General features: G+C 37.3%; 1 protein-coding gene across 2 annotated transcripts in view; it reads right to left on the reverse strand.

The window, feature by feature from the left end:
• Positions 1-11740, reverse strand: part of schip1 (schwannomin interacting protein 1) — a 358752-nt gene extending 347012 nt beyond the window's left edge. Inside the window, exons 1-5 of one of the 2 annotated variants that reach the window (XM_017495932.3) lie at positions 11588-11740; positions 10345-10420; positions 3119-3180; positions 2857-2940; positions 678-828 (exon numbers count right to left, since the gene is read on the reverse strand). In XM_017495932.3, coding sequence (XP_017351421.1) covers positions 678-828; positions 2857-2940; positions 3119-3180; positions 10345-10420; positions 11588-11619 — 405 coding nt within the window. In that variant the 5' untranslated portion in view covers positions 11620-11740. Of the gene's footprint in view, positions 1-677; positions 829-2856; positions 2941-3118; positions 3181-10344; positions 10421-10732; positions 10826-11587 lie in introns of those variants that run through there. The other variant, XM_047162628.2, reaches the window with a different exon arrangement.
• Between the last annotated feature and the right edge of the window lie 1882 nt (positions 11741-13622).

The raw sequence follows: 13622 nt of genomic DNA on the forward strand, positions 1-13622 counted from the left end.
AATTACTGTATTCATATAAAGGAAATGCACACAAATAATAGAGCAAAGGACAATACTTTGGCTGCCCTCACTCTGAAGGTTCAACTTGATTTCATTCAGTCCATAAAAAGCTTAGAGAACATGCAGAATATTCAAATAATATATTCAGCACTCAATGAATCCCTTTCCATCCTTACTTCATTGATCTACAGCTTTCAGAGGGTAACCATGCCTCTGGGAAGAGCAGGATGGAGGTAATGTGAGGAATAAAAGCAAGATTCTACTTACACCGCCACAGAAATGAACCAATGCTGCTCACAATCCTGCACACCATCCTCATTTGAGAAGATGAAACAGAAAACTACAAACTCTGACCTCAGTTAATATATACTGTAAGTCTTGTCGTATGTTAGTGTGTGTGTGTGGGTCAGTGAGTGGTGCTTAATTCACAGTGGGCCCTAAGGACAGACGGAACAAGGATGCTGCACTCCTCAGACTACTTCATTAATCAATCAACCTACTTAGCAAATTAATCTAATTAGCTGCTAATTACAGATCTGGGCATCATGCCAACAAACACTCAGCTCAGCATCTTCATCCCCCAGTCCAAGTCTGCAAGATGAATCTCTCATAGACACATGCACGCTCTCTCGCTCTCTCTCTCACTCTCTCTCTCTCTCTCTATTAAGGTTGCCTACCAGTGTGAGGTTTTGACCCAGCTCTCCAGGGGGAAGGTTAGTGGGAAGGGCGTCTTCCTGTGACACCATCTCAAAATGATTTATGAGGTTCTTCGGCTCCTCCTGCCAGCCTTGTTTGCGCTCCAACAAAGTACGCCAAGCCCTCTGAATTCTGTAAAATTAAACCATCATAGGTCATGATTATACAATAAAAAGTTACTTTTCAGATACTGTTTATGGATGAATGTCATGAATGTGCTTTAAGATACATCTATTTAGTTTCAATACATAAATATAAATTACAGTATACGTGGGCTTTATAAACACTATGCTGAGAAGCAAAGAATTCAAACCAGATGCTTTTTACCCTCACTCTACTGACCTAATGAAAGCTCAAAAAACTAATTCTTATTAGACTGCAGCAAATTGTCACCACTAGACAAAATTCAATTATGGTGCTGAGACCTGAATGGGGTCATTTGAGGGAAAATAAGCCATTCTGTGTAAGAATATTGCTGGGAACATGTCCTTTGATTCTTCATTACACTATACATGACACTATAGAAACAGAAGCAAGGTATAAGATTAGATTTGCTGGAAAAAATGAAGGAAAAAGAAAAAAAATATACTTTACAGATGCAATTCATTTCCATTAAAACTGGAACCGGCTTGCTTTTTTTTATTTTTTTAAATGGAAATATATTCACCAGGCTCCACGTACAATATTTTAAACTGATACCCATATCAGTATATGCCTTGTTTAGGAAATATTTCTTTCTGTTTATGAATGTGATCACCAGACAATGATAATCAATGTGATGTATGATTTATATATATATATATATATATATATACACATACATATACACACACACACACACACACACACATATACATATATATATATATATATATATATATATATATATATATATATATATATATATATATATATATATATGAAAATGTTCATGTTAATGTTTAAGACTACATGACATAAACCCTCAATAACAAATTTAAAAGAGAGCATTCCACCAGAAAGTTAGAATACGGTTGTTATAACATTTTCTAAGCTGTTTACACTGATTTATTAACAGAAATAAACATATTTCTGTCCAAAGTCACATAAACGGCAGCAGAGTGGCTTTGAACTGGCATCACCTAGCAGTGAACCCTAATCTGACTACTGAAACCCAGTCACATCTAAATTACATTAACTGCAATCAATAGGGGTGACAACCAGAGAAACATGAGCCAGCCAATTATTCCAAAAGACAGCAGCTATAACAATTCAGCATGAATAGGTGGTATGTTTTAAAAAGGGCAAGAAGAGAAAGAAGAAGAAGATGAAAAAGACTGTTCTACTGAGAGGTAACACTTTATTTTATGAACAGCTACATAATTCTTCTATAAAGCAATGTAGGATTATTTATTAATAGTTTAGATCAAGGATATTAGATGAGGTGACAGGATTTATGTTGTATAACTTTAGTTTGTTTTTACTGAGAGTACATTCATGAACTCTTTCCATTCCAACTCATAAATAAATTACATTATAGAAGACGTTATAGAGGCAGAGTCTAATACATGACAAAATGATTACCACTTCAGTTTGAGAGCATGAAAATCAGTTGTTCGGCTGACATACACATAGAGGCTTCTTAAATAAGAAATGCTGTATTAGAAGAACACTACACCGAACACTACAGACTCATACATGGCACAGATACTGTAAAGACACTTCCCAGAAGGTAAGATGAGAAGTGGATACTTCATAGAAGATCTCAAAGCTTCACAAAATGAGCTGTTAGTATGCTTATAAATGTGCTGTGAAAGGTTCACTGTAGGTAAGCGTCCAATAAAGTGTTACCACAATTACAACTGTAAAACCAATACTACTAATAAAGTGAAAACTAATAGGTTTAGAGTAATGCTTGGTATTGCTGTAAATTTTCTGCTACTTCTAGTGAAGAATGATGTAATTCTGTTTGATGTGCTTGAAGTCATTCAAACAGTTCCTGGTTTTGGACTCATATGTGGTGTATAATATTCCGTGTGTCCGATTAACACAAACATTGTCAAGTAAAAAAAATGTATTGAATAGCTTGATGTAGCTCTATTTCAGAGTTTGGTTATGTCACACTGGCTCTCAGAACCAACCTGACCTTCTCCACACTGCCCTTTCAGGAAAAACACTCACATTATGGCCTTCTTCTCCATTAGCAGCTGCTGTTCTTGTTGTAGCGCGGTATTTGCTTCTATCTCAGTCCGCTGATATTGGTTTCTGTAACGACAAACAGGAGGCAGGGCAAGGGCAGGGATGTGAAGTTGACAAAAACACAGAAATCCATGAATCAAATGTTCCTAACCATCTACAGCTAACTGTGTTGTTCAGGATCATGCTGTGAATTTGTTGAACCTTTGTTGCAGGTTAAACATGATTAACCAGATTGTGCTCTAACCTCTCCATCTTCAGCCCTCCACCACTGTGGTTGCAATAGTGATGATACTTGCGTCCTTCGTCCTAAAAAGCAAACCACAAATAATACATTTCACCCAAAGGATAATAAACGTTTCATACGAGGGACCATTTTCAGGTTTTCCTTCTGCATCATCCGCACATCATTTAACCCAAGTAAGAGTCTATCCATCCAATTAGTGCCAAGTGAAGTACCAAGAGGAAATAAAGCGGACTATAAATCTACTGCCTGATGCCACAGATGGACCAGTGCTCACTCTCAGACTCAGCAGAGAGCTTTCTGTGATGTATTTACTTGTGTCTCAGGGTTACAGCACTGTTTATTCTAAAGCCCTAGAGAATATTGGTAATTTCTGAAGATAAAGCTATCCTGAACTGGAGATAAACTGGGCCAGGAAACCTGGGATGACAGCACTGAATCAGAGGCATGTCCAAGTGTGGGGCTTGACCTGCTCATCATGATGTTTTATGGGTAGAAACCCGTTAAGATGATGAATTTTAACTATTTCCACAGCTACATTTCTAGCTAAGGCGAATAAATGGCAAATGAAAGAAACTTTGGGGTCAAAATCGCATATTATTAATCGAATACTGCGAATGCTACTGTTATCTAATTGTATGATTATGACAGAATTGAGCCAAATTAGCTAAATGTGTGTGAAAGCTGCTTTTAATTGCGGTATTCAATAGTGAGCCCTGACATCTGCATATCACCATATAGGCCCAAGAAGGGGAGACATCAAAGCTAAGGCAATAATTTTATTTAATTTAATTTTCATTTAATGTTGAAACACATAAGCACTACCCACTTGAAATAACCGGAAGAAGAAAAAGAAGTATAACAAGAAGTAATACAAGAAGTAGTACAAGAAGAAGAAGAAAAAGAAGAAGAGGAAGAAGAAGAAGTATAAGAGGGAAGTAATACAAGAAGAAGTAGTACAAGAAGAAGAAGAAAAAGAAGAAGAAGAATACATGCTGGTTTTTGTAGGAGTAACATATTCAGGATGCATCAGCCCTCCTGAATATATATCCAGATTTGATCAAAACCATGACTTTGCCCATCACCATAAGAAAGTGTGAAACCAGATGCACTCAAGTTCTGCTCTGAAACTGATTTCTCTCTCAGTCTTTATGAAGCACTCTCAGTGCCTGAACACGCCGACATTGATTGAACGTCAACACCCACAGTCCCCAAGCGGAGAGTATAACATATAAAAACATGTTGGTAGGGAGACAGAGAGAGACTGACAGTGTGTATGTGTTTGCTGTTGTAAAGCTAGCAATAACAGAGGGCTATGGTATGTCACCTCTTAGTGCCTAGGACAAGAGCAAGATTTTGTGCTTTGTATTGAGCTCCCCATGTATATTTTAGCCAGTCATATCAACCAGAGTTAACAAGCTAGATAGCTTACAAGCATCATAAGCTGCAGTTATCTAACATTATATACAGTTTATGTATATAATGTACGTGGTACATTGAAGAGCATTGCTATATCTGGCTAACTAATAAATGATACGGCTGTAGTCACTAAATGCCTCGCCTTTTACTAATCTGTTATTAAATATCTCACACATGCAGTTTTCTCTATCTTGGAAGGCCTCATTATAAACTTCAAAATTTTTGGCATAAAAGTCCTAGAGAAGAAGTAATTGGTGGAATTGTTGGCAGCTGATTCTGCCGTGATTGCCTTTGTGAAGATCTGTTCATAAACACAATCCAGGAGTCCTTCAGGACCTCAAAATTTCCAACTGGTTTACTCAGTCATATGTTACACTGGCAATGATCATGTTCTAGGGTTAGCTACATTTTTCTATTTGATACTCAGTTGTCAGAGCTGTTAACAAGCTAGCTAGAATTTCTGTTGTAAACTAGCTAATGTGTGCACAGTACTATTAAAATGCCATTGTAGAGTGCTAATTTTATGTTAATACAAAGTGAAAATACTTTAAAGAATTTGAAACTGTGCAACTTTTAGCAGAATTTGAGAAGGACTTTGTGTATTTCTGCCACGTCTGACTACAAGCAGATGCTGATGTCTTTGCATTAAAAAAATATATAACTGTGCGCCAAGGAACATCGTCCAACGGTATCTGATCAGCGCTGTGTTGGTTTGGTGTTATCGATTGCTTGGTCTGGGGAAATGTTGAATCAGGAGAAAGAGTTGTATCTGTAAAGGCAGGCATTAATTGAAACATTGGAAATCAATTTACATGGGCAGCAATGGCAGTGTGACAGAATTCAGCACTATAGTTGTAGGTCCTGGAGCAATCTAAACAGAGGAGGGTAAAATACAACATGCAAACCGAATGGTAATTACACTAAGTAACACAGGAAAAAAAAAAAAAAAAAAGATAAAGTAAACGACAACTAAAATATTGAAAAAAATATTCAGTCAATGGAAGCATGCCAGCGCCATTATTACAAATTTCATACATGCAAAAGCTCCACTCTTCAATATTCTTCTCATCAACCAGTTTTCATCTTCACAACATTTTTAATATTTGTAAAAACTTTTCATATTTAGTTGGACAGCAGGATCATACTTTACAATCCAACTCAGCATCAATTCCTGTCTTGAATGAAACTGCAGCAGGACCCCGGAGTGATATAATTTATGGAATAGTGACAGTAATACAGAAAAAGTGACATGGAATCAGCATACCAGCAATCTTACAGAAAGCCATATACATAAGAAAAAGAGGTCTGACACCAGTGTCACGGGATGAAGAAGGGACATGAAATGGTGATTTAAAGCCTTATAATTTTAATACTGCTGCTCAGGCTTCCAATTAATTTCATTAGCAGTCATGAAGAAGTCAGATGACAGATGAGGATCTTTATGTAGGATGAAGGTCTTGTGTAATGAGGAAGGTTTGTCATTGAAACCATCTGTTTATGGAGCTCCTATAGGTCTCCAAGCATACCTCAGTCAGAACCCTAAGATTTAATGCTACACGTTATATTACATAGAAGAAAGGAATCAAAGAATCAGTAGTTATGAACTTGAGCCTATGTGTACAGTATGGAATATAGAACTAAATGTATTCATGAAGTTGTGGAGTACTTAAATTAGCACTTTATTAATAAAAGAAATATTGTGTTGTCTTGTGTGGTTTTCATATTATACTACCTCCTGAACAGGGTTTTTTAAGACTTGATAGTACTCTTAGTCCCTTACCTAGTGAACCAGTATCAGGATTTACTTATTGCTAGAGACTTCAAAGCACTTCTGTAAGTCGCTCTGGATAAGGGCGTCTGCCAAACGCCGTAAATGTAAATGGAAGCTACAAATGGGCTAATCCATAAACGTTGAATTTCTCTGGCTAGTGGAAAAACCAAATAATGAAGTAATTACCATAAATCAGACATGGACAAGAAGCACCAGTCTTTCCTAAAAGAACCCCAAGATGTGCAGTAAGTAGATGAATTCACGACATGTGACTAATAATGTATGCATACAGTATGCGACTTGACCGTCACCTGCGATGAAGAATAATTTTGACACTAAAGCATTGTATTCAGGCAAAGTGCCACATTTATTAGCTGGTGAATACAAACAAATTCAGGGTTTTGCTCATAATCATAAAAGGACATAGGCTGTAACGCTCAGTATCTCGTCATGTGAATAATGGCAGTTGACGGGTATAGCAATAAGGTTTATAAACAGTAAAACATAGTTTGTTTTAATTTGACCAACCATTTTAGCAACAAAAATAATAACTAACAACAATTTGAAAAAGTTAAATAAACTAGCTTAACAGACATACATACATTGAAAGATATTAATAGTTTGATTTGTTTCTTTCGTTTTACTGAAAGAACATATCTGGCGAATACAAAGCAAATTCTTGGTTTGGGGTCATGTAAGGTCAATGGCGCTCAACAGCGCTGCTGAACAAAGTATAAACCACAACCAAATGTTTACTTGACTGTCATGCAGCAGGATAATTAACATTCATTACAATGGCAATAACCATCCAAATGCTGATATTTATATGTTGAATGAATAACCATGGAATTTGAGTTGTGAAATTCCATGATACTTTTTAACGTCTGGTCATATGTTAGCGATGTCATCATACTGTAGGTAGCTCAAAATCAATCATTCTAACTTTTCACAGAACGCCACATATGCTAACCACAGAATTAATCCAAATTATAGGATTCATTATATAGATACATACTGTAGATAATACAGCTATGGACCATATACAATATTTTGACGTACTTCACAATACACATTATATACAGATAAAACAAAAAAAAAACATTGTTACACACTGATGCGCAGTGAACTGCCTGCCATTCACCAGCTGCCTTTAAAATAATTATCACTGCAGGAGATGTAGACAACCGGGTATTTAAGAGATTGATTTGCATCAAATGTACGAGTGGGAAACAAAAGCAAAGAAGGCTGCCATGCCCTACAGAATAAACTATTTTGCTGTCAGAGTACAGTAGCAGGCAAGTGCAATGGATCTGATCTCGTTACACTGCTGGCTTATTAAGACACAGTCAGTTGTTTCAGCATAGGGCTCGGCTGCACTCTACACACTCATATGCTTCCCCTGGGGAAGCAACTGGGGAAGCAGAACATATTCCTGACATCTAATATCTGTCTCTCTCTCTTCCTCTTTCTATAGTTGCCCATCTACTTGTCTCCCTGTCTACCTCACAAATGAGGTTTTGGGCTTTTCCACACCACTACACCATTGCTCTTTCCTTTATAATGCATTTCAGAGGCTATTAACTGAAATTTTACAAGGTAATGTGCTTGCACTTGCATTTTGATAAACACTTTCATGCTTCAAAAACACAGTTTAGCCCATAACATGACTTTGGCATTTAAACGTAAGACTGAATACACAACTAGTCATTCAGACAAAGCAAATGTTCCATAAAATGTAAAAGTACTTTCTGGGGTTTTTTTCCCCCATCTTTGAAAGATATATTTATTAAGGTGTTATAGAGTGCCTGTCTCATCCTCTCCAACTCAGTAGTCCTTAACGTTCATTTATAATATTAATGTAGATAACCGTTCATACTTGCATGAGTAATGTCTGAAACAGGATATGAGGACGAAAAAGAGCTAAATCTTTAACTGTTAGGATGCCAAAAATAGCAGTGAGTTTATACTAGAATTGAACAACACTTAGGTGTATGATGTAATCTTTGTTTACTCCAGTAAATTAGCGAGCTGGAAGCAGGCGCACCAAGGAATAAAGCAGTTTGCACATCAATACAGGCAGACATCTTAATTAAATCACTGTTTGGGTAATGTGTTGCTGTTCCAGTCCTGAGTAGAAAGATTTTCAAGTGCCTGCAGAACCACTAGCACACACTGTACATGTGATTCTATGGGAAGTGGCTACAAGACTGCTGCAAGTGTTTTTTTAACTGGTTCATGACATTTCAAATTAAAAAAAATAAAGAAACATATACTTTCCTGAAACACACCGAGTATCGTCAAGTTCTGTCCCAACCAATTAGGTTGCAAGTTGGGCCGCAAGAAAGAAAAGTAAACTGGTTATTTTGGGGACATTCACGGCTTTACAATGTTACATTCGACATTATCTGTGGCTGCATACGGTCAAGTCACACATGCAGCTCCTCTTCTCTTGATTTTTTTATCTCCAGTGAAGTGAAATAACCTCCTCATTGCCAAGGTTTTCACTTTGCAGGAATGCCACATTACTAGAGGCTTTCTTCACTCATCTTTTTGAGTTAGTGTTGATTTCATTAGCCAATGTAAGCTTACAAATCCATCTACCTTCACTCAATTTGAGTTCGCTTGCACTGTAGTATGACTGCAAAGATGGCACAAACACAGAAAACTTTGTGAATATGTGCAAATGTATTCCTCACGTGTAGCAGATACAGTCTGTATTTTTCAACATTAAATATTTTTTCGCACAAAAATTAACGATAAAAAGTACAAGGCACAGATTTCAATTTTCTTAGTGCTTGGGCAGCTCTATACTGCTTGAATGTCACCAAAACAGGGGTGTTGAATAAAAAATTTAAAAAAGCCAATTTTAACAATATCCTCCCTTTAATTATACAAATCTGTTGTTATATAGTGTTAGGAAATATTCCATTGTGCATTCTTGTTTAATCAGGTGTATACATTCAGCTTCAGTGGTCTCTCAACTGTGGTCTGATGTTCAGAAAAACTAATCCCAAAAGAATACTAAACCAGCAAGAGCTTTGCACCAGGAAATATCCCAATGATAGCAACATTATTATAGCCAATCACAGTGATCGATCTGTGCCATGAGGCTGAGCTCAATACCTCAATTTTTAAAGCACTGAATACAGCACACTGCTATGAATTATTAAGGAGATGTGCTGGGAGATCCATTCAAATGCATACAAACTGCACTCTCTTTCTCTCTCTCTCTCTCACACACACACACACACACACACACACACACACACACACACACACACTACATTCATTCACTCAGTACTTCTAAAGGTAGCTGTTCATTAAATCTAAGCTTGCCAATGCAGAAGAACTGAACTGTTAGGCTAACACACATTGTATGAATTTACAGGTCTAATAAACATGCTCTGCACGGTGACATTAAACCCCAGACTAAAAAGTTTTCATATTTAATAAGTGGCTACACACGCTACTAGATATAATCTGAAATGCTGTCCTGCATGAAGTCGTTTCTTAATCTTTCTTGGCTCCACAAACTTTACATGATGGCATGGTTTCAATGGTCAGACTACAATCCATCCAATCCTGCAACCATAGCAGATGTCAAGTTTGCGCGCTCATGGATCGCGGGAGCGCGCATCGTCTCTGTCCAGGGTGCTGAAAGGTAATCGTTTGAGACAGTAATCAGCTGTCAACATTCATCGTTTCATTTGCCTCCCCTTCTGCTTTTCACAAGACGTGATAATGCAAAATGAGCCACATGATGACCCTCTATGAGGTGTCAAGATTTAACGCAGACTGACCTTTATGTATGAATGCACATAGGTACACAAACGCACACGACGGCAGGCTTAGGACGCCGATGACGCAGCTGCACCATTCCCATTAGTTATCTCAACACACAACTGGCGACAGTGATGTAATTCCAGTCCAAAGGCACCTTGGACATGCACGTCCTGAATCTTAACACCGTAAACGCTCTGGGGATTGCTTAGGAAAGGAAGCAATTCCGAGTCACGGGAGTAAGTGTGTTCGACTTTACCTGTGTGATTCGCAGAGATAAGCGCTTCCTCTCGGTCTCGCCGCGTAGTCTCGCGCCTTCACCGCGGGAAGCGTCCCTGCAAACACCAGCAAAGTTACAGGGGTTAATAAAGCTCAGGACAGACAGAAAGAATTCGGTCGTACTAAGGATGACATAAACGAGTACCAATACCAAACACGGCGTAATCAAGAAACCAATAATAATAATAATAATAATAATAATAATAATAATAATAATAATAATAATAATAATAACACCCCCCCTACACACACACACACACTGACAGAATTCTCCTATATTTTGTACGTCTTCCTTATCGCTATTACAGCGCGAGACAACACGATAATAATCCCATCAGAGACCATGTGCTGGTTTAAAAAACACTAACCGAAAATCGCCGGTGCCCAGCATGCCCGTGTGTCGCGTCTCGGTCAAAGTAGTAGAGAGGAAAACCGTGAGCGGCGGAAAGCGGCTGGAGATGCGACTCCTCGAGCTCACACTCAGCCAATGATACTGCTCGGCTCGTGCGGGGTTTATAAGCGCGCGCAAAGAACGGCGAGTTCCCGTAATCAGCGTCAAGGACTACTAATGCTAACAAATGCTAACTAATGCTCCTAAACACAACCGACACGGTGTATAGATTCTTATACTGAATTTACAGCAGACACAATGGCCTATGTAGACTATATAATATATAAATAGAGCTGAATCAGACAAATAAAACAATTTGTTGACTAATTCATGTATTAGTAGCCTAAAGCCTGATACTGGACATGGGACTCGAATATTATATACTAGAATAGCTTACATAACCGGTTTAATATAAAGTAATGAAGTAAAACTATAGTAACGAGATCATTTTTTAACCCATTAGTTCAGCTATCTGCACTTAGCACAGCTTCTGAGTTAAAATATATGCTCACAAACCATAGTAGTAGTAATAGCAGTAGTATTCGTATTAATAGTAGTAGTAGTAATAGTAGCAGTGGTAGTACTAATAGTAGTAGTAGCAGTAGCCTAGAAGTTGTTGATGGTGTCGCTGTTTATTAGGCTACAAAAAGAAAGAAAAAACATGTACGACAAAAAATGAACCATAAATACAAGTGTAAAAGTAATTGGAGAAAACAGTTATCAAAGTAATGTCATACAATTCAACGGTTTGTTAATTATAACGTTATACCTCACACAGAAAAAAGAAAAAAACAGGTTTTGGAAATGAAATGTTTAAACACCACCAACTTACCAACAAGTGTTCTGACTAAAATTGCAGTACATACATTAATTACTGCGACGTTAAAAGCACATTTTCCAAGTATTACTCGAAGAGACTGTTAGCTTCTTAGCTAGGCTAAGTGTCAAAATTCCGAACGAGTTATCTCGAGTAGCTAAAATACAAGCTACAGACTGGAGTGTGGCACCTTGACCGTTAAAATTTAAATTTCAAATTGCTCGTCGCGAGACCTGTAGCTTAATTGCCCACAACGAATTGTTACTAAAAATAAGTCAACACTATCAAACAATAACCCGACTGTTTAACACGATGATCTATGACTCATAAGCAAACACAATTTAAACTACACTTCGGGTTGTTGTTTTTTTTAAATATATATATTATTATTTATTTATTTGATTTTTGTATGCACCAGAAAATATTAGTAAAAAGGCTTCTTTTTTTTTTTTTTTTTTTTTTGTCCATCGTCTGCACCTCCATCAGAATCCTACAAGTTCTCCTTACGCATAAATAGGTCTGTTTCATGGAGGAAACACACACACGATATGTCATATGTAACATCAAACACAAAGAATAGCTGTTCGGTTAATCGAAATGTTTATTCATAATGCCAAAGATAGGTTTCGTCTTTCCTGGGTAGGATTTATCTGAGGACTAATGTGAGAACACCAAGTCACACTCTTCATGACACCAAGTCATTTTCAGTTCATTGTTGAAATATTAGTCAATTTTGTCCTTTGCAGACACAAGTAAACTGGCATCATCTACTCCGAGAAGTACCGATCAATCATGGGGGAGAAAAATGTTAGATGTTAGAAAAATAATGTTTGAAAAACCAAATGTATACAAATCACATTAGCACTGCCCAAACTGGGATGAGATTCTGCAATGTACCAGTAATGCACTCCAAAAAAAAATAAAATAATAAATTATATATATATATATATACACACCCACACACATCTCTGAAGAAGGTAATTTCTAAACAATTATTGAACTGACCTCATAACATTCCACCTTCTCTCTAGCTCCCCTTTCATACATGTATATTTATTCTTGGTGATGGAATACCACACCGTTAGCACTGGTGTCGGATACTATGTGGTCAAGTTAGGCTTTTATATAAACCTAAACCTGTATTTGCCTTCCTGTTTTTGCCAAAGCTCCAATTGAACACCAAAGTTCAGACTCTGCCTCCAAAAATGAGCAAAATCAAGTACAATTTAGGAGTGCGGTAATGGTGTATCAAGTAGTATGACTGTTGAAACCATTGTTCAAGAGTGTTCTATTATGTGAAATTAGACCTCATCAAGCTCAACAGGATACTTTTCTGTTGAAAGTTTGTGTTTTTTTTTTTTTTTACCCAGCAGATAAAATCCTGGTTATGAGATGGATTACCAGGATTCTATATATACCAGGATTCTATATATGGCTGGAGTCTAGCACAATTTGACAGTCTCACCACACAAAATCACACCTAGCATGGCAAACAAGGGGAAATGGCTGTATATAATTAGAAATTAGCTTTGTTGACTTTTCCAGATACTTGCTCCTATAATGATCTCAGAAATGACTGTTTGGTTTGTCACTATTTGGGGGTTTATGCACACTGCAGCCACATTTAATTGGAAACGCATCATCTCCACTCAAGGGGAGAGAGAGAAGTTAAGAGGATTTTGCAATTTAGAGTTGGAGTGATCTCAAGTACCTGACAGAGAAAGGGCACAACACACCCTAGATGAAATCACCATTTTAGGATGTCTCAGACTTGCTCCTCTAACAGGAAAGCTGGGGTGAGCACGCAGGATCTTGTTAAACTTTTAAGACCAAGTGTAACAAAGGCATCAGATTTATGTACTGTAAAAATGTCTTTATTAAATAGCATCACCTGATATACAATCATAAAATAAATTCAATACAATTCCTGTTTACCACAAAGTGCGATAGTGAAAAACATAACAGTCCATAAACCGTGTTGGATGTTAATCTAAGTAATAGAACACAGCAACATGAACTGACAAATTACCCAAACAGGGAGAGCGCCCAT

Source organism: Ictalurus punctatus, chromosome 20, assembly GCF_001660625.3.
Source record: "Ictalurus punctatus breed USDA103 chromosome 20, Coco_2.0, whole genome shotgun sequence".
NCBI classification, from domain to species: domain Eukaryota; kingdom Metazoa; phylum Chordata; class Actinopteri; order Siluriformes; family Ictaluridae; genus Ictalurus; species Ictalurus punctatus.